The sequence below is a fragment of the Diplotaxodon limnothrissa genome, linkage group LG23 (genome assembly GCF_057381915.1).
Source record: "Diplotaxodon limnothrissa isolate DT_005_m linkage group LG23, D_limnothrissa_male_GT1.1, whole genome shotgun sequence".
NCBI classification, from domain to species: Eukaryota; Metazoa; Chordata; class Actinopteri; order Cichliformes; family Cichlidae; genus Diplotaxodon; species Diplotaxodon limnothrissa.
The window spans coordinates 9,709,954-9,731,948 of record NC_140617.1 but is presented as its reverse complement, the minus strand read 5'-3'; the positions used below and the strand labels follow the sequence as shown (position 1 = coordinate 9,731,948).

Genomic DNA, 21,995 nt, shown 5'->3' with positions numbered 1-21,995 from the left:
CTCTGAGCCCTTGGTATTTCTCCAGCTTCTCGTGTTCCTTCTTCCTGATATTGCTGTCATTCGGAACCGCTACATCGATCACTACGGCCGTCTTCTTCTGTTTGTCTACCACCACTATGTCTGGTTGGTTAGCCACCACCATTTTGTCCGTCTGTATCTGAAGTCCCACAGGATCTTAGCTCGGTCATTCTCCACCACCCTTGGGGGCATCTCCCATTTTGACCTCGGGACTTCCAGGTTATACTCGGCACAGATGTTCCTGTACACTATGCCGACCACTTGGTTATGGCGTTCCATGTATGCCTTGCCTGCTAGCATCTTGCACCCTGCTGTTATGTGCTGGATTGTCTCTGGGGCATCTTTACACAGCCTGCACCTGGGGTCTTGCCTGGTGTGATAGACCCCAGCCTCTATGGATCTTGTACTCGGAGCTTGTTCTTGTGCTGCCATGATTAGTGCCTCTGTGCTGTCTTTCAGTCCAGCTTTGTCCAGCCACTGGTAGGATTTCTGGATATCAGCCACCTCCTCTATCTGCCGGTGGTACATACCGTGCAGGGGCCTGTCCTTCCATGATGGTTCCTCGTCTCCCTCCTCTTTCTTGGGTTTCTGCTGCCTGAGGTATTCACTGAGCACTCGGTCAGTTGGGGCCATCTTCATGATGTATTCTTGGATGTTCGTTGTCTCATCCTGGACTGTGGTGCTGACACTCACCAGTCCCCGGCCCCCTTCCTTCCGCTTAGCGTACAGCCTCAGGGTGCTGGACTTGGGGTGAAACCCTCCATGCATGGTAAGGGGCTTTCTTGTCTATATGTCAGTGGCTTCTATCTCCTCCTTTGGCCAGCCTATTACCCCAGCAGGGTACCTGATCACGGGCAGGGCGTGATCAGCTGACTCCTCAGGACTTGCCTGACCCTCTGAAGGTACTTGGTGGTTGCAGCTTTTCTAGCGGCCTCTTCATGGTTCCCATTTGCCTGCGGGATCCCCAGGTACTTGTAACTGTCCTCTATGTCTGCAATGTTGCCTTCTGGTAGTTCAATCCCCTCAGTTCTGACTACCTTCCCTCTCTTTGTTACCATCCGACTACACTTCTCCAGTCCGAACGACATTCCAATGTCATTGCTGTATAGCCTGGTAGTGTGGATCAGTGAATCGATGTCTCGTTCACTCTTGGCATACAGCTTGATGTCATCCATGTACAGGAGGTGGCTGACAACTGCTCCGTTCCGTAGTCGGTATTCGTAGCCAGTCTTGTTAATGATCTCACTGAGGGGGTTCAGGCCTATGCAGAACAGCAGTGGGGACAGAGCATCTCCTTGGTAGATCCCGCACTTGATGGTGACTTGTGCTAGTCACTTCTGCATATAAAAACACCCAGCACGCCCCTGCGGGCGGTTTATCCTTCAAGCTCGGGTCCTCTACCAGAGGCCTGGGAGCTTGAGGGTCCTGCGCAGTATCTTAGCTGTTCCCAGGACTGCGCTCTTCTGGACAGAGATCTCCGATGTTGTTCCCGGGATCTGCTGGAGCCACTCGCCTAGCTTGGGAGTCACCGCACCTAGTGCTCCGATTACCACGGGGACCACCGTTACCTTCACCCTCCACATCCTCTCGAGCTCTTCTCTGAGCCCTTGGTATTTCTCCAGCTTCTCGTGTTCCTTCTTCCTGATATTGCTGTCATTCGGAACCGCTACATCGATCACTACGGCCGTCTTCTTCTGTTTGTCTACCACCACTATGTCCGGTTGGTTAGCCACCACCATTTTGTCCGTCTGTATCTGGAAGTCCCACAGGATCTTAGCTCGGTCATTCTCCACCACCCTTGGGGGCATCTCCCATTTTGACCTCGGGACTTCCAGGTTATACTCGGCACAGATGTTCCTGTACACTATGCCGGCCACTTGGTTATGGCGTTCCATGTATGCCTTGCCTGCTAGCATCTTGCACCCTGCTGTTATGTGCTGGATTGTCTCTGGGGCATCTTTACACAGCCTGCACCTGGGGTCTTGCCTGGTGTGATAGACCCCAGCCTCTATGGATCTTGTGCTCAGAGCTTGTTCTTGTGCTGCCATGATTAGTGCCTCTGTGCTGTCTTTCAGTCCAGCTTTGTCCAGCCACTGGTAGGATTTCTGGATATCAGCCACCTCCTCTATCTGCCGGTGGTACATACCGTGCAGGGGCCTGTCCTTCCATGATGGTTCCTCGTCTCCCTCCTCTTTCTTGGGTTTCTGCTGCCTGAGGTATTCACTGAGCACTCGGTCAGTTGGGGCCATCTTCCTAATGTATTCTTGGATGTTCGTTGTCTCATCCTGGACTGTGGTGCTTACACTCACCAGTCCCCGGCCCCCTTCCTTCCGCTTAGCGTACAGCCTCAGGGTGCTGGATTTGGGGTGAAACCCTCCATGCATGGTAAGGAGCTTTCTTGTCTTTATGTCAGTGGCTTCTATCTCCTCCTTTGGCCAGCCTATTACCCCAGCAGGGTACCTGATCACGGGCAGGGCGTACGTGTTGATGGCCCGGATCTTGTTCTTACCATTCAGCTGACTCCTCAGGACTTGCCTGACCCTCTGCAGGTACTTGGTGGTTGCAGCTTTTCTAGCGGCCTCTTCATGGTTCCCATTCGCCTGTGGGATCCCCAAGTACTTGTAACTGTCCTCTATGTCTGCAATGTTGCCTTCTGGTAGTTCAATCCCCTCAGTTCTGACTACCTTCCCTCTCTTTGTTACCATCCGACTACACTTCTCCAGTCCGAACGACATTCCAATGTCATTGCTGTATAGCCTGGTAGTGTGGATCAGTGAATCGATGTCTCGTTCACTCTTGGTATACAGCTTGATGTCATCCATGTACAGGAGGTGGCTGACAACTGCTCCGTTCTGTAGTCGGTATCCGTAGCCAGTCTTGTTAATGATCTCACTGAGGGGGTTCAGGCCTATGCAGAACAGCAGTGGGGACAGAGCATCTCCTTGGTAGATCCCGCACTTGATGGTGACTTGTGCTATGGGCTTGGAGTTGGCCTCTAGTGTTGTACGCCACATCCCCATTGAGTTCCTGATGAAGGCTCTTAGGGTCCCATTGATCTTGTACAATTCTAGGCATTCCAGTATCCAGCTGTGGGGCATTGAGTCATAGGCCTTCTTGTAATCAATCCAGGCAGTGCACAGGTTGGTCAGTCTGGTCTTGCAGTCTCGGCTGATTGTTCTGTCTACCAGTAGCTGGTGTTTTGCGCCTCTGGTATTCTTGCCAATTCCTTTCTGTGTCCCGCTCATGTATTGACCCATGTGCCTGTTCATCTTAGCCGATATGATGCCTGACAGGAGCTTCCATGTAGTACTGAGGCAGGTTATTGGTCGGTAGTTGGAGGGGACCGGTCCCTTCTTGGGGTCCTTGGGGATCAGGACCGTCCGGCCTTCAGTTAGCCATTCCGGGTGTCTCTCGTTAACTAGCAGCTGGTTCATTTGTGCTGCCAGACGCTCGTGGAGTGCAGTCAGCTTCTTCAGCCAGTAGGCGTGAACCATGTCGGGCCCTGGTGCTGTCCAACTCTTCATACTGGAGACCCTTTCTTGGATATCTGCCACTGTGATGGTTACTGGACCCTGTTCAGGGAGGTCGCTGTGGTCAGCCCTCAGATCCTCTAGCCACTGAGCATTGCCGTTATGGGTTGCATCCTTCTCCCATATGCTCTTCCAGTATTGCTCCGTCTCCAGCCTTGGTGGTGCTGTTCTCTTATTGTTCCCTTGCCACTGAGAGTACACCTTTGCTGGTTCTGTGGAGAACAGCTGGTTTATTCTCCTGCCTTCTATCTCTCTGGTGTACCTCCTCAAGCGGCTGGCCAAGGCTGTGAGTCTTTGCTTGGCAGTTTCCAAGGCCTCAGGTATGGACAGCTTGCTGTATTTCTTAGGCACCTTATTTGTCGCACCTTTCTGCAACTCCGTTAGTTGGCTAACCTCCCTCCGTGCTACTTTGATCTTGCCCTCTAGCCTCCTTCTCCATGGAGGGTACTGCCCCTTGTCGCTGTTCAACTTGTAGCCAAGCATCTCACTGATCACTGTTGCCGTATTGTAGATCAGCTTGTTAGTGTCGGTAATTGTGGTTGTAGGTATTGCCCGTAGTGCTGCATTAACATCATCTAGCAGACCTTCTGAGGGAACTTCACGTAATCTTGGTAACCGGCTACGGGGGATCCAGGTTTCAAGCTTGGCCATGATCCTATTTTTCAGGTCAGTTCCTCTCGCACTCAACGATCCTTCTCCTATCGCACTTGGGGCTATGTACCCAATCTCGGGTGGGGGTGATGATATCTCCCCCCTGAGAGATATCATCACACACACACATATATATATGTGTGTGTGTGTGTGTGTGTGTGTGTGTGTGTGTGTGTGTGTGTGTGTATATAGATAGATAGATAGATGGATAGATAGATAGATGAATAGATAGACAGCATATTTATAGTGTTTTTATATTGCCTGTGAAACCCTTTGAACCTTTACATGATATTAGGTTAAACAAGTTTAAACAAGGAGAAACTTTTCCCTCACAATTGGACATTTACTACATTAACCCAGCCATTCATTTCCAGTTTCTCAGAGCTCCAACTCCCCGATCAAAACAACACACAGTGAAAGTGACTGCGCGCGGCAAGACTCGGTCTGAAACGTAAACCTTCACAGCGGAGTCTGTTTGGCCCGTGTCTCTTCTCTCAATGCCTTTGGCTGACACAGAGCAAACAGCAGGTCTTCAGTCTCTCACACCAGATTGCCTGTGTGATTCTGGCCACGCCATGTTTTACGTTTCCCCCTGCTTCTGTTGTGGCGCCGCCAGACTGAGCTGAAGCATGATTATGCTCTTGTTGCCCAACACATTTCATTAATTGAGATGAAAGAAGAATGACCAGCCGCAGAGAGGGGAGGCGCACACACCGCTTTAGATAACCGGATGAAGCCTGCCTGCTGCACTCCTGAAGCACTGGTTTCAGCCAAATATAGTATCTGTTGAAAACACTCCTTTTACATCACAGCTCTGACTGTTTGAGCACCTTTCTTACAGCGCGAGGATCGAATAGAGGGGCTCACCGAAGTCACATAACTTGAGGACGTCATCGGAGCTGATGAGAAGGTTTTCTGGCTTTATGTCTGAGGAGGAAGAACACAGATGGAGAGTAAGCTGGAGAGGGGCATCATTATCATCATCGCTATTACATCACTTCCATCAGTTTCTGCCACCACACATTCATCTGTTTCATTGAGAGAGCGATTTGAATGATTACCCTTCAGAGAAATGGAATTTCATCAGCAAAAATGCACAGATTGGGGGGAAAAAAACTATAACCCATACACTGAATCCCTCGATAACATTGTCATATGGGTGCCTGGATATACTACAGGCCATTTGGATGCCTGCTCTGTTGCTCTCAGTGTGCCAAAAGCTCACATGGGCCATCTGGTTTCCTGCTCTGCTGCCACTGATTCACCAAAAGCTCTTCTAGTGAACAGTACATCGCTTAGTTATAATGCTGATAGATATAATGCTGAAGATGCTATGATATCATGGGGATTGACCAGGATTGATAGGTATGGAATGAGTATATTAGAGGCACAGCTCAGGCTGAGCGGGTTTGAGACAAAGTTATAGTTTGAGATGTTTGAACATGTGCAGAGGAGGGACAGTGGATGCAATGGGCAAAGGATGTTGAATAGGGAGCTGCCAGACAGGAGGAAAAGAGGAAACTCAGAGGAAGTTCATGGATGAGGATATGCACAGGGTTGGTGTGACAGAGGAGGATGCTAGGGACAGGGCGAGATGGAGGTAGATGATCCACTGTGGTGACCTCTAAAGGGAGCAGCCAAAAGAAAAAGATGAAACTATGAAGCTAAACAGATAGAAAGTGAGCCTATTCTGACCAAACACCTGTCTCACATAGTGATACGAACCATGAAGCTGGACCCAAAAATATTTAGATGTTACAGAGAGTATGATGTATCCCATAATATTGATGCTCAAAGTTTTAACAATTCTCAAATGTATTTTATATCAGTCTTCTGTATTTAAAAACATAGGAGGACTGAACAAATTAAAAAACACCAAATTGTGATGCACTTGGAAAATATTCATAGTAAGAAGGTAAAATTTTACATGATGCATCAAAGCTCCTTTTGGCGGCTCTCTTCTTAATGAGTAAGGTGACCATATCACAACAAACTGAACGTGGGACAAAGTGAGACGTGTTAATAATACTGAGAGGTAGTCAAATATATTACATTTAAATGCAACATTTCCAACTCTCTTGCTAATAAAAGATCTTTAGCCGTCTTTGGGTTTCAGTAAAGATGCATCCATACTCTCATACATGTTTTTTTGCACCATATCTTACAATTTTAGCCATTTTTAACCAATTATGAGACAGAAATATTGTATCACTTCACACCACATTTTCAGTCAAAATTTGGGATACTGTCTCAAGATGTGGGAAAGGAGGACAAGTAATAAAAGTGCTGTGCAGTCTCACATAAAGAGCACTATCAGCATACCCTATTCACAAGGGGTTGCCACAGATTTTTACACCAGATGCAACCCCAAAGGTATTTGTGTCTTCTCATGGGCTCAAACCAGGGACCTTTTGCTTGTTAGACACACATGTAAATCACTACACTATGGAAACCAGGTGATTCTGAAGGGCTCGTGTGGGAAATTTTCTCCAGTTTGGTGGATTTTATATGGAATGACCATGTTTTTTCTCCAGTGTAAGCAAAATAATGCTGCATTTGTCTTCCTGCTCTGGGGGCCTCTCCTCTATCGTACTAACACTCTGTACGCTATGTTCAGGTCAAGAAAAACGCCTTACCTCGGTGAACAATGTCATGCTTATGGCACCAGTGAATTGCTTTGATTAGCTGGAAGATGTAGCTGCGCGCTTTTTCACTCGGCACACCGTTTGGTAACTCCTCGAGCAGTTCGAGCATATTCTAAAAGAGAGAGGGAAAAAGACACAGTTGAAGAAATCAAAGCTGAGCTCTTTATTATCATGAGGGATTTGGGGGTTTAGCGAACGAATTCTAGGTTTAACCCTGAGTTTTCAGCATCGGGAGGACCCGTCCAGACCTGACCACCTCTGGTGCAGGTTGTATTTGAGGTAAGAGATCGACATGCTTTTTAAAGTGTGACAAAAGTCTGGTTTTTTTTCTGTTGGAGAAAAATGGTTCATATTTGAGAAACAATACCTATTTTTTAATTATCTATTTTGTGAATAGAAGGTTCATTAAGTGAGAACAATGCGTTGACTGCTTCGGGCTGCCATTTCTGAAGCTGTAATGCGTTTAATAGCTCTGGTCTAAAGTATTTTATTTTGAAGACGAGGACTTTTTTCTGCTTTTTACCTGATTTTGTGAGCAATTTTAAACAATTATAATGTTGAATAGAACTTAATTTAGTGATAAGCTAAGCCTCATATTTGCTGGCCAACTTGAAATTTGGATTTTGAGCAACTTACAGGTTTGAATGATGTTTCTTCTGGTTGTTCTTTACTTGTACCTTTACTAGTCCTACACATTCAGACCAGGTGTTTTAATACCACAGTGCTCTACAGCCTTTCCCTATCACACAAACTCGCCCGCTGCTGCTTTGGCTGCTGCAGCTCTGTTGCTTTCAGCCTCTATTATGTGTTTAACCTCTTTGTATTTTTTCAAATATTATAGTTTGCTGTTATTTTGGAAAATATCCTGCTCTGTTGCCAGTATACCTCCCTGTGTTTGTCATTCGTCATATGCTGCCAATGTTATCTCTTTCACAGCGAGGTTGGGAAAACCCTGGATTGAATTATTGAGCTGATAACCACCTTCATTCATCGTTCTGTTGATGTTACGGTAAGTGAAGCCAGAAGAAGAGAAGAGTGTGCTGAACTTGTTCTGCTACAGGCGACGGGTGAGAGTAACACCAGAGTCAGCGCAGGTATCGGCCTGTGGAGGAAACCTACCTTCTCCACATATTCGAAAACAAGGTACAGCTTCCCTCTTCGGCGGAAGGCTTCTTTCAGCTCAACAATATTCTCCTGCTTGAGCGTGCGGAGCATTTTGAGCTCCCGCAGGGTCGTTTCTTTGACCTCTTCATTTTCTGCGTGGAGGTGAGACAGACAGGAAATGAGGATCACACTGAGCTGCCATGTTGTGATAGATATGGGATGCAGCAGGCCAGTAGAAATAAAGGACGAGGACAGCCTGCATTACAATAGAAATCATAAGTGCTCTCTGATGAGGCCTGCCCATCGGGAGCGAAGAGCCCTCTTACCTTCGCTGTCCTTGAATTTCTTAATGGCCACAATTTCATTGGTGTCCTGCAGCAAAAACACAGAAATCAATCCTGTCATTGCATCACGACAGTGGAAAAACACAACAGTGAGGCTGACTCAAATCATGAATATTAGTGTTACTGCTGCTGCCTTTACTACTGCGTTCAGTAGTGAGAATAACACATTTTTGCATTCAGCTGTGGGGACTGTGGCTGAAAGTATATAAATTATTTAATCAGCAACACAAACAGATGTTCAAGTCCAAATCTACAAAAAGCATGCCTAATTAAATATCAGTAGCATTCACGTTAGCATGCAGGATGGGGATATTGCTTTGAACCTGAAACTGTGTTTCAAGCAGCAACTTTGAAGCTGGAAAAAAGTGAGAACGGACATCTGAACGTTTGCGAGGAAAGCTGCAAAATCGACATGACTTTTTACACATCCAAGGATGGAGCAGTCAAGACCAGTTTTGTTATTTCCCACAAAAATTATAAACCAAAGTAAGTGAGCCAATCTCTGCTGGGGAGTTTATTAGTGTTTGGTCAACTTTCCTGAGCTGATATGCCCTGAGAAAAAAAGAAGTGTTTGACAATGAGCCGATGGCTACTCGGCTCTGGATGAGAGTTGTGATATCTGCCCAGTTACTCATCTTTGTAAGCGGGATGAAGACAGAGTTGGAGATTTTGGAGGAGCTGGCAGCAATGCACTCAGTGAAAGGGACAGGGAATGATTTGTTCACGGAGGTAAGTGCTTGCTTGGAAAGGCTTGAGCTGAAATGGGAAAAACTGGACTTTGTCCAAATCTGACACGGAAGAATGGTGGACTTTTGAAAAAGATACAAGATCAAGTGACTAAAAAGAACCCAGAAGTGAAATAAGCATTTATATTCTTATACACCGGGAGCTGTTTTGTATGCCAGTGCTAAAGATTAGAAGATGTTCTCTTTGGATCTACCATCATATGTGAACCAACATTCTCAGTGATGAAGTTTAACAAATCCAGATACCCTGTCCTGTCTGACATTGACTCTGACTTTAAGCTAGATATCTCTCACTTGATAAAACTGAACTGTTGTGGACCAGGACTCCACAACAGTCCATTCCTCATGTGCCCCCTTGGGAAAATTAATTGCCCAAGTCTGCCATAGACCCTCATATTAAAATACACACCTCAACCAATTAAATGAACATTGGTATAGCTTGATAGAGGCCAGTTTCTTTCTTTGTGATAACCTTTGCCTTCAATGTTCTTTAATGCATATTATCTGATAGTTATTTCTACAAACAGCCCATCTGAAAACTTATGAAGTTGCATGCAAGCTTTAAGACACCCTCAACTTTCTCAGACAGAAACAGGAACTGGTAATCAGCATCTTCAGAGATTTATACCGCTATCAGATCATGATGCCAGTATAAAGGTATAAAGAGTTTGTCAATCATTAATGGAAATTTGCTCCATTATCACCAACAATTCCTTAAATGCTACCATTTGCCTTAATTTTTATCTTCATTTTGGTCTTTAATATCAGAATTGATAACAAAAACATTAAAAAACTAAATAATGTGTGAAGCATGTTTCAAAAACTGTGTCCAAACCCATCAATTCTCTTCATTACTCTAACAGTCCTGGTATAATCACAAAGATCTCCTTCACTGGTGCATGCGGTTTCCTGCATATGGGACATAAAAAAGGTCCTACACCTTCACAAATTGAGGTTAGTACACCTGCATCAGCGCAGACTCAAGGTAGGAGGGCTCTGTAACCTACTTTAAAGGGGAAGATTTGTTGGTTTGGAGCAGCACTTAGTGTAGCGGGTTGAGAGTGTGCAGGGAGATGTTGTAGAGGCCAGACTGGAAAATGGGCCATTCGGTCTATGATAGTCTGCACCGTGCTAACTGAGCTTGTTAGCACCCAAAAACAGAAAAACAAGTTGCAAAAAGGCTCACATGGGGCTCAGGACATCCAGAAAGGGTCACGATGTGGATCTGAGAGGTTACAATGTTATTTAATCTGATTATATGTATCTAATCTCAAATTACACCAAGTTTCCTAGTTGAAATGTAAGCAAATGAAATCAATAAACAGGATTCATATACAAGAGTACTTACTTGAGTGATTAATAAGCGAGACATTTGTCTATTTTGAGATGACCATATCCTCATGAGAACCAGCCTATACATTTATGTCCTCTTAATGGACATTTGGTTTTGGTCTGTATCTTTTGACTTATTTGAGCTATCCTATTAACCACCGTTGAAGTCAAAAGAAGACATCCTGGCCAAGGACATCTCATGTGTTTGGGTGGCCTCTTTTAGCTGCAAATAGGCAAGACATCACAAAAAATTTAACTGAAAAATACTTGTTTCCTCGGTTCTCAGGAGGATATTGGGCATATCAACTTTCTGTGATGTCAGAAAAAGCATTTAGAGCTGCGCAAAATCTGAGCTTTTAGATCACAGTGATTACTTGTACAGACACTGACCTAATTATTCAAACTCTGGCCATGCTTTATATGAACAGTCTCCATTTTAACAGCATATATATGACAGAAAATAAAGAAAAGCAGAGAAGGTCCATAGAAAAATTGTAAATGGATCATTATCTGCAGCTCTAGTGCGATGGGCAAATCAAACGCTCGATGACTAGGCTTTGCTTTGTAATAAGGGGTCATACCATAGAAAAAACTGGGAGAATGAGTCACTGTTGAAGTGCAGCACAAACAGAACCAGTGTACCTGCAAAACTTTAAAGCTCAATAATTCTAAAAAGCATCTGTGTTATTTGTTAAAAGGTATAAGGTACAAAATTATCAACAATAAGTGGAGCAGAAGAAGAAATTCGGAACTCATCAACGGCAAGATACTTCCTGTCATCCCTTCAGGAAGTTCTCTGCGAGAGAGACACCCCGCCACTAGCCCCGTTTTTTGACATGTCCTAGTTAGGCCTGGTATTTCTGCCTATGGCTCAGAGCTGTGCTCCAGTTCCCCCCCACCCCTCCTTCAGAAAGCCAAAGGCAGCGTCGCACCACTACAGCATGGATCAGAGCGAACAGCCAGCACTCCTGCCAGCATCGAGAAATGCAAGATGACTCACAGCGGGGTCAGAGCACGCCAGCCTGAGTGAAGGAAGACGGCGAGCAGCAGAGACTAAACAACCTTTCTCATGTGTGAACCTTGATCACTAATGGAGGAAATTAGACCTGATCAGAAGCTACACATTCAGTTCAAAACATCAGGACGCAGAAAATCAGAAGCTTAAACTGCATGCAGGGATGGACAGATGGTGAAAGTCTGGACCGATGCCACTGTTTAAAACAATCTGCTGATTTTAATGTGGGACATTTTTTTGGGTTTGTTTTCCTTTAGATTTTGATTGTTGTATATTTCCGCTTTCATGACAGCGAAACGAAAAAGATCTTCTTCATCACTCAACTCTGATATAAATAAGGAACCTGGATTGAAGATAAAGTGAGCGATTACTTTAAAGGACACAGCAGATACACATCGTCAAAGTCTCACCAGCTTGCAGTTATTTTTAACCAGCACAAAAAAACTACATACATAAACCAGCAAATAACTCCAATAAGACGGTCATCACATGAATCATATAAAGTACATCCCCTAACTTTGAAATCATAAATATCGAAAAGTAGAAAAAAAACTCTCTGAAGCTGCAAGTTTAAAGATCAGCCATCAAAGATGTGGACCAAGGCCAGAACCTGCCCACCAAATGGTCTAATTTGGTTTATTGGATGCCTTTGCAAAATACACTGCTACTCTTTATCTGGTGATGTTGCCATTACACACAGGAAGTGTGAAAAATCGATGGAAAATTACAAGTATTTCTAGAGCTAAAGAAACTGTTTGGATCGCGAAAAATTTGTGAAGGTTTCTGGCCTTGCCTCTGTGAGCAGTACATCAAAAAGCAAGGTATGCAGTGACAACAAGCTCACTGAATGTGGAAAACTAAGACCACATCTACATGCCCAAGTGCACTGAGTTGCTTTCATGTGTATGGTTGATGAGATATTTGGATTAGTAAGAAGTTGAGCAGGTAGCCTGTGAGTGTATAAGTCAGAAAATAAGGGGGAAAAAAGCACCTTAGGGCCACTTTAAAATGACGTGTGGCCTGTTTATTTGATCTGTAGGTGTTTCAGTTGATTTTACTTCTTGTCTCACCTCAGTTCCACCCAGAGACCACTGCCCATTTCCCCCCCAAAACAACCTTTGAAAACAGCATTGTTGACATCTCTGATAATATAAAATGTTTTTCTGCACTCTCTGACACGGACACAGCAGCGTGCCAGTAAACACACACTTGCCACAGCAGAGGGAAGAAGCGCTGTATCGCACCAGCCCGAGGTCTCAGAAGTGGGTCCTCAAAGAGAACACTCCCATCATCTCCACCTCCGCAGAAAAACACCTAAACCACCCGGCGAATGACTGCAAACTTTCCTCTTTCTTTGCTCCAGTTCACACTGCATCACATCAGTCATTTAAGTCGGTTCAAGTTATTTCTGCTTCAGGTACAAATTGCAGCCAGAGTGATGGCAAATCCGGCACACATACACAGCGCTCGCTCTCATCTCTCAGCTGATAACAGCCATCCAGGAGCAAATTATAACAGTCAAAAGAGTTTTGTAGTTCATTATGACAGCATGTTAATGTTGTAGGGATCGGCGCAGAACACCAGGCGCTCTGAACCTTTCTGAGTTGCCTTTTATTTTAAGCTTTGTAGGAATTCCCATGTGGCGATGGACTGTGAAGCTCATTCATGTGAGAGAGAAACCAAGCTGGGTAAATGATTATTTACTACGAGCACAGTCCCTCTCCCACCGCCCGGATGGCACAAACACCTGTTTGATGTTTCCTAAGGCCAGGTACTGTCATGGTCTGTGGAATGCGTGATGCTCGGGTAGCCACACCCCCGGGCTGGGCCATCACTAGCACACCTGCTCTCCATCCCGGTGATTACATGGAGATCCACTTAATCCGGCGCTGACGGATGCTCCACGCCAGTCCGTAGTCATCCCCACAGTGGTAACCAGACTTCCACGAAAAGTGTGCATTCTCTTCTGCTTGGAACTTTGTTTAACCTGCCTACTTCTGTCCAGATTTCTACTCGGCGTCTGCTACCTGCCTGTCCTCCGGCTCAACTGGATCTCGCGGCGCTCACCTGGCCCACTCGCCATTCCACGGACTTCCTGCCCCCACGGACTGCCACACTTCCCTCCCGAGCTCCCACGGTTCCGTTCTATCGTAAGCCCCTACTCTAACTCAGTCCTGATATGTTCTCCCCGCTTCCTGGCTCCCTAGTAATCATCTCCCCTTTCTATTGCAGCCCCCCGCCGTCCCGATCCCGGCTTCCTCGTGTCATTGTTTCCCCGGATTTTTAGTTTCTGTTTTGCTCTCTACTTTCCCCGGGTCGCCTTTCGTTGTTTTAATAAAGTGTCTTTTTGTTAGCTCGGAGTCTGCGCCTGGATCCTTTCGTGCCCGCGCACCACGGCGCATGACAGGTACCATAACATGATGATCATCACCAAAAACAGCAGCGTACAAAAGGTCGGCTTTGGATATAACAGGGGTAGGCAACCTTTTTGATGACGAGTGCCATCTAAAATTTCCTCAGAAGTCAATGTGCCATATAATTGCATTAGCAATAAATTTAATAACGCTGTATATCAACAGTTGCTGCGCTGAGCGGAGAGCTCCTGAAGCATTTGAAGTGTTGGAATGTGGAAATTTCAACATCGCTTGAAAAAACTGACAGCTAGCAACGTCCGTCTCACCAGTAGGCTAAGTGATTTTTAGCCAATTACAAGTTGAATCTGATAATTGGGGTTGTTAGCTAAGATACCATCATTAAGAAGCGGCACAACTTATGTGTCTATGCGAGCTAATTTGTGATGTGCACCGCTGACCCGGCCATTCATTTTTTAATGCACCCTCTCAGATTAGTTCACTGCGTGTCGTGCCCAGGGCTGGACTGGGACAAAAAACCGGCCTGGGCATTTTGACTAGAGACCGGCCCACTAGGTATTATAGGAAAAGCCATAAAGCCTTTGAATGAAAACAAACGCTGTTGTGACAGTGATGTACACTGTCTTGTTGGTATAAAGATAAAAACTTTGGTTGTAAGATTCAGATAATTATTTAATAAAAGCGAGACATTTTAAATGAGAATAAGAAAGAAAAGCATTTCTTTGTGCCCCCCTTTCCCTGTTAATGCCCTACCTGGTCCCCTGGCAACACTTTGCTAGACCCGCCCCTGCACAGTTACCAGCTGTCAGCTACATAAAAAAAGGATCCTGGTGTTATTTGTCTCTCAGAAACAGTTCATAACTTCCCTTCAACCCATTCATGTCACCTAAAAGGTAAACCTGTTTCTCCATCACCTGTTCAGCTCTGATGATTCAGTAAGAACATCTCCTGGTTTCATCTTCATGTTTCCCTCTCACCAGATAAAAAAAAAGATATCATGACCAGCAGCTTTTACGGCTGTGGCTCCAGCAAACATCAGCTGATACTGGAAATTAATATTAAATAAATCCTAACAACAGCTGACGTCCGCTGGTTTCCTCTTTCTGGCGCAAAGTCGGCGATAAACAAACAAGAGAGATCAGCTGATCAATGATCAGTTTCATGATTGAACGAGAGAAGAAGAGGCAGCTGCAGGTAAAGACACAGAATAAATCCAGCTTTGTGTCTTTTTCCATGCCAACTGAAGTACGGGACAAACTATGTTCCTTTTCAGCTCAATATGAAACGCATAATATTTTCTCTGAATACGGGACGATTCCGTTTTTTATGGCACGGTTGGCAACTTTACTAACCAACCTTGTGAATAAAATAAAGTTCACTATCAGTAACATCATAGCACCCACCCAGCTGTATAGAAACTCCGTCATGCTAGCTAGTACGCAGTACGAGTTATTGTAACTGACTGTAAAAACTCAGCACAACGAAAATAAACTCCAACTAAACTTGGTTTATATCTGACCCAGACAGACTGCAGGTCATAACTTCTTACCTGAAGTTCAGTTCACCTGACACTCGGACCGGCGGCCGCCTCGGGTCTCTCCTCCTGCCTCCCCTTTCCCTCATCCACCTGGCCTCTTGTGGCAGCTCCGCCATATCCGCCACCAAACGAGTTATTTTTACACATCTGCCAGCATCTGGCCAATCCACCATCTTTCATTGTTTATACGGTTACTAAAAAAAAAAAATCATCGGCCCATAAAAACGGAAGATCACCAGCTTTTGTTTACTTTTAATTTCTGGCCACACCCGAACCAGAAATGCAGCAGCTGTTTGTTTCGCCTTTAAAAACATCTGGAAATATACGGCGCCTGTGATGTCGCTTTGGTTGTGATTAAAGCTCCCACTGTGGGATTATTTTTCACTTCCAGACACTGATAAATCGGTTTTGTAACTATGCAAATCTCACCCACTGGAACTGATAAAAGACGTCAAATTAAATTAAGTTATTCATCGTTCATAATCTTGATTAAATCAGTCATCTCCTGTGTTTTCCACAATTAGTCAGTGGAGGATGCAGTCATAACTCTGCCGTGTTACTTTGTGCATCATTTTTCCATCTGGTTTGAAGTGTTTGCTGCCGATCTTCTGTGGCAAACTACAACACTGAACCCAGCATTAGGAGCATTGGTTTTGTGTCACAGGCTTGTAAAGCTTCATATTATTAGTGTCAAGATCCCATGCTCAACTGTCCAAACAAGGAGATCAAACGTGAACCGCCAGGCTGTGAGATTTGGTAATAACAGCTCTGTAGTTCTCCGTGATGATAAATGCTCCAAGTGCAAAGCCAATAAAATGTTCAATGGTAGCAGAAAAATTACCCCAAAGCAAAGCGAGAGGCTGGTGAAAAATGTTTAGGTTGCAGCTTTAATTTTGCCCCAACAGAACTATTGATACTGTACAAAGAGCCAGAGTTTTCCTTCTTTGGCCCAGTGAGCACCTCTGTACAGAAGGCTGCTGAGCCAGCACTTCAGACAATGCAGGGGACTCTAGGTGATGTTCAATGATAGCCCCTCACGTCCCTGGAGATAACTCCTATGGACTATCTAAAAGGCATAAAAAAGTAAGAAGGACCTACGCTAAAAGTGTCAATCAATCCTCTTTCTTCATTTTAAAATGCAACATCAGTCCCACAAATCCTTATACAGCCTTTAGCTGATCCAAAACACTGAAAGTAACTGAAATTAGATGTGATATTTCTCCCAAATTAGTTTTTCTTCATTTAGAAGTTCAATCTTTCTTCTCACATTCAAACTCCTGAAGGATAAGTCTCCATCAAGACCTCGCTGTATAGGTGCATTCACATGTCTCACTGTTGGAGATTTCACCAGCTCTGATTGGTCTGTTTGGTAATATATGGTGTAGGTAGAGTAACCCGAGGAGTCCTTGGACACTTTATGCTGTCTTCTTTTCCGTCACACCGCAGCAACACAGCAGATGTCTGACCCTCGCTGAACCTGGGTCTGTTAGTTTTCTTCTTGTTAAGGAAGTTTTTCCTTAAAAGTGGGGAGTTTTCCCTCCCCACTGTCACCAAGTGCTGCTCAAAGGGGATTGGTAGATCATTGAGGTTTTCTTTCTAATATTCTGTTGTTTTTACTTTACAATAAAAAGCAATGAGGTGACTGTCGATGTGAATTGGTGCTGCATAAATTGAATTGGATTAAGGTTAGCTGCAGGATAATGATTCTGTGAAATAAAATGTGAGATTGTCCTTGGCATTATTATTGTGCCTTCTGCCAGTGAAGACATTTACTGTTTTTGTTTTGTTTTTGTTTTTATTTTTACAGCTTTGAAATATGTGTTTAGACTCCGATAGCCCTAAAGCCTTGTCTCCTTTCTGAGTTTCAGTAAAATAACCTGCTGTTCAGTATTTATGAGCACGAAGTCCAGCATGCACAGTTTCACCTGCGATCGGAGAGCAAAGCAGAGAAACCAGGTCAAAAGTGAAAAAATGGCCTCCACTTGAACAAGGAGTCAATGCAGTAGTGTAAATAAAGCTTTTGCATAGCCTTAGTTGGATTAAACATGTCACCATAAAGTGAAAGAAGCATAGAAAGGTTTCCTTTTAAAATTAAAACTTTCCTTTTCGACAGAGCTTATAGTGAGGGCTGAATCAGGTGACCCAGAACTATTACTCAATCATCCTGCTATTGTCTCAAATTGCTGGTGCACATCCTATGATCCACTGAGCATCTCTCTTCCTCTTTTCACTTCTGTATGTTCCTCTTCTCGCTTACCTCAGCTGTTTGAGGTTGATGGATGCTCCTACCTGTGCTGGGTTCTTCCAGAGGTATCTTCCTGTTAAAATGGAGTTCTTCCTCCCCACTGTCACCAAACGCTTGCTCACCGGGGTTCTCTCTGTGACATTAGCGGCTTTACGTGGGCCTTATTTGTGATATATTAGTACTTTTCATTTGCCCAAGACAATAACGTCACTGTTAGACAATCTGCTCGCTCTTAGTTTGAAGGTTCATTTGCTGCTAAATGAGTGCTTGCGAGTGCATATGCCCCCTCCGCTTTGATACTGCCACAATGCAATCCTGTGGGAAACTCTGAATATTGTAGGGTGTTCACCTAACATTATGCAGCACTTTAAAATGACAGCTGATCTGGCACTATTTAAATAAATAATAAGTGAATTTAATCCTAACATGCACTCTTGCAAAGTAAACTGGGTTGGCTTGCTTTATGGTACTAGTGAAAAGTGTTTGTGCAGGGCTGGGCAATGACTGAATAAATGGGGTCAAGGCAAAAGCTAAAAGGAACTTTAGGTAAATGATTCACTAAAACTAAACTGCATGTTAAAGTCGGCTGAAGCCAGGTAGTGCTTTCTGTGCACGTTGAGCTCAATAATGTATAAACACGTGACAAAAAGAAAAAGCCCATATCCAGGACGTGCGCACACAAAAGGCTGCACCAACAGGTGGGCCAAGCCTGGCGGTCTGCGCTTGACAAAGCTTCAGATTTATACTTTAAATAGCCTCCATCTATCAGGAGACAGTTACAACTTTAACATTCAGACAGGAAACGTGCCCCCTCTACATCTCTCTCTGTCTTTCTCTCTCTCTCTGGCTCCTAATAGGACCACATAGGCAAGTGTTCCACTCAAGGTGACCCATTTAATGCTGTGAAAGTCCTGTTTTTCCTCTTCTGTCCCAGTTTCTGTTCACTGGGTGCAAAAATAACTGTTCGCTTCAAATGGGGCGGTAGACATTTTTTTCCCACTAAATAAATCTAGATGTTATTGACAGCTTATATGGGAGGGAAAAAAATTACTGCATCAGTTCAATTATTGGCGGAAAAAGCACCAGCAGTTATATAATCTCGAAAAAAAAAAGAAGAAGACTTGAAGCAGTACTAAAATAAAAGATAATATGAAAAAAATGATTAAGATAGGACAAACAACAGATGACTGCAGAGTGGTCGTGACTCACTTGATGCTACACGGCAGCTCCTAAAACACTGATGGGCCTGTTAGATCTAGTCAATACACTAATTGCTAATTTTTGAATTGCAGCATGGCAAGTTACAGGCAAAGGCAATGCAAACACGACTAATCTCCAGCAGATAATAGATTTCTGTCTCAGTAGGCAAAGTGACACAGCATTAAAGAGTAAATTATCCATGAATCACACAGCAAAAAAACGTCTTAAATGACTCTATAAGCTAAATATGTTTGAGCACCACGTATTACACTTGTGGCCACAACCTAATTAGACATCACACCTAGTGTTACTCCTTCACAGTCTACTTTCTAGCATGAAGCCACAGTGCAAAAATACAAGGGTGCCAGATTCCGGTCAGATGTGGAGGATCAAAAGGCAAAAAAATAAATAAACGTGCTATTCTGAGAGTAACCTCACAGTTTAAAAGCATATGCTTTCAAAGCCAAAGCCGCCACTGCTAATTGCTTCTGTGCACTCAGAGGTAGGTATTAAACAATACCCACCTCTGTCATGGAAACAGCATGACATGAACTGGCATGAAAAAAGCTTAAGGTGAATTAACACAATAGGCAAAATCCCCACTAAAAGTGCCGTGTTACGATCTAAAAGTCAGGCTTTGTGTTGGTTAATGATATGGGGAAAAAAAGAAAATCAATCAATCAACAGCCAGTAATGCAAAGATTTAAACCTGCAGCTCAGCAGCGTCAAACCTGGGTTCACTAAGGCTTATATAGTTTATACCCTAATAAAATAAACAGATAAAAATCTCCTGGATTATACAGGGTGTATCCAAAAGAAATCATCGTCGGATTTGTGCTTTTATTCCACAGCCATTCACTGATAACAATCGAGACATGCACTGTTAGCAAGAGGTTTCACATGGTTGCTGGTAGGTAGCACAAGTCATGTTCGCAGAAGTATGGGACAAGTGTAACCACTGTATGGATATATGCCGGGCGTCCAGAGGTGGACAAATGGAGGACCTGTGGACATTGTAAGTTTTGTATGGAAAACTTTATATTCAGACATCTATTTTAAAATATACCAGAGGCTTCTTTCTATTGTTTTAAAAAATATAGCCTTTATAGATGGGATGATGCCCCATATAGCCTTGGCCTTACATCATTTAGTCATGCATGACTGCTGGCAGTACATGTGGGGTGGCAAAGCACAATCTTTAGTTAGTTCAGTCAGACAATCTTGGCATATCAACTAATATCCCAAAGCTAAAGTTGATCTCTTTATCCTCTTATACACTACTAAAGCTGCTTTAGTCTGCCCATAGTTGCTGTGCACCTGCAAGCAACTTTGCAACCCATCTCTTCCTTTCACACGTGATGTCACTGATGCTTGGACTAGTGTGTGCTCGGTTCTCGCTGTTGTATGAAGGTAAGTATGTTGTTCTCTGCACCCGTGTAAATATAAATGAGCGTAGAGTGAAATAACAATGTTATTTGGTCCTACTGTGGCCCTGATTGAGGTGCTTTTCTATTGCAAACACATCAAAAAGCAGTTTAATGCGAATAACCCCACACAGCCCGTGTTTAAGAACTTTTTTAAACATTTATTTAAAAATTCAGCGTCTGAGAGTGGGAGACATTTTAGTGAATAATTTACTCTTTACTAAAAAACAGAGAGCAGATAGATGTAAAACCTCACTGTGGTACAAATTTGATTAAAATTTTATATGTATGCTCTAGTCATCGACTTGATTGGTAGCAAAGGCACCCACAGTACCATGGTAGCTGGCACCCAAGTCTTGAGCCTGAGGCTGCAAACAATACACCAAACATTCATCTTAATACCAAATATTTTAAAACGGCAGTGAGGTGGCATTTGCTGCATTAACAGGCTGTGATATATGGTCTCACTCGGCTGTATCCTAGTGAAAAATGACTGACTGATCCTCCACCATTTCCTGAACATATTCGCTAAGGACGACTTCCTTTTGGCATCAATCTCCGGCCCTCGGGGGTTTTATGAACCTGAACCATGCCAGGAAAATACAACCCCACGCCACAGTGGAGCTGCCAGGAGCCTTCACCATAAGAAGCAAGCATTGTGCCCTGGCATGTGCCACATATGTTCGTGTTCACTTGCTATTAACAGGATGACTCATGTGATCATGTGATGCTTTCTGCTACTCAGTAGAACATTCGCTCTGTTCTTAACCCTCAGATCACAAAACCTGTTTCAACCCAATTCAATTCAACCCATGCAAAGCATTTATTATTGTCCGCAAAGTTTCCTCATACTAATTAATGAAAGTGCCAACTTACTGCAGGAGGGAAATTAATTTACTTGTTTACTTAGCTGTCAGATCCTTCTTGCATGTCAAGTAATGCATGGAGATACCTGTCAAAATCAACTTAAGCCTGTCTTTCCCTTTGATTTTCATGCCAACATATCATTAGCATCTCTTCTCATGGCTCAAAAACTGTTGGACAATTGACTGACAAGCAGTTTCAGGGCCAGGTGAAGCCTGCACCCTTGTTATTTCATGACAAATGAAGCAGACATAATATTTCAAGTTGATTCCAGACGTCAAATTTGTACTTAAGAGTTTTTCATTCTAATTTTAAATTCAAAGTCTAAAGAGATAAGGTGCAAATGCAAATGTGCGGGGTCATCATTAGGACAACAACAAAATCAAAACAAAAACTTTACGAGTGGCCACACCAAGAATCTGGTACATTCTTAAAAAGAATGAATGGACTGGCTCAGCAACACTAAAAGGTCCAAAAGGCCACAGAAAACAATTAAAGTGCACGATAAGAGAATTATTTCCACAGTTCCAAAAAATAGCATCCAATCAAGTCAAGAACACTCTCAGGGAAATGTCAAGGTTTCAAAATCTACAATCGAAAGACGCCTTCATGAATGGAGATACAGGTGCTTTAGAGGAAGGTGCTAACCACTGGACAGATGAAACTGAGATGAACTTGCAACAGAATTATGGGAAGAGGAAAGTTTGGAAAGGGAGAGAAACGACTCCTAATCCGAACATACCGCATCATAGTGGAGGAAGTGATATAATGCAGATATGTATGGCTGCCAGGGGAACCGGGTCACCGGCGTTTATTCTGACTGCTGATAAAGTAGCAGGATAGAGGGTACGGTGCTATACTCTCAGCTAGAGAACAGCAAGAGTGAGTTTTAGGACAGAAACTCTTGGGCTGCTTGAAATGGGATATTCTTCAAAGGCCAAGTCAGTCACCTGATCTCAAACCCAACA

At 43.9% G+C, this 21,995-nt stretch overlaps 1 protein-coding gene across 2 annotated transcripts in view; it reads right to left on the bottom strand.

Moving 5' to 3' along the window:
* LOC146607546 (cyclin-dependent kinase-like 5) overlaps positions 1–21,995 on the bottom strand; it is a 56,392-nt gene that overhangs the window by 17,447 nt on the left and 16,950 nt on the right. For both annotated transcript variants that reach the window (XM_085347131.1, XM_085347132.1), the window contains exons 4-7: positions 8,275–8,320; positions 7,964–8,100; positions 6,836–6,956; positions 5,067–5,126 (exon numbers count right to left, since the gene is read on the bottom strand). In XM_085347131.1, coding sequence (XP_085203257.1) covers positions 5,067–5,126; positions 6,836–6,956; positions 7,964–8,100; positions 8,275–8,320 — 364 coding nt within the window. The remainder of the gene's footprint in view (positions 1–5,066; positions 5,127–6,835; positions 6,957–7,963; positions 8,101–8,274; positions 8,321–21,995) is intronic.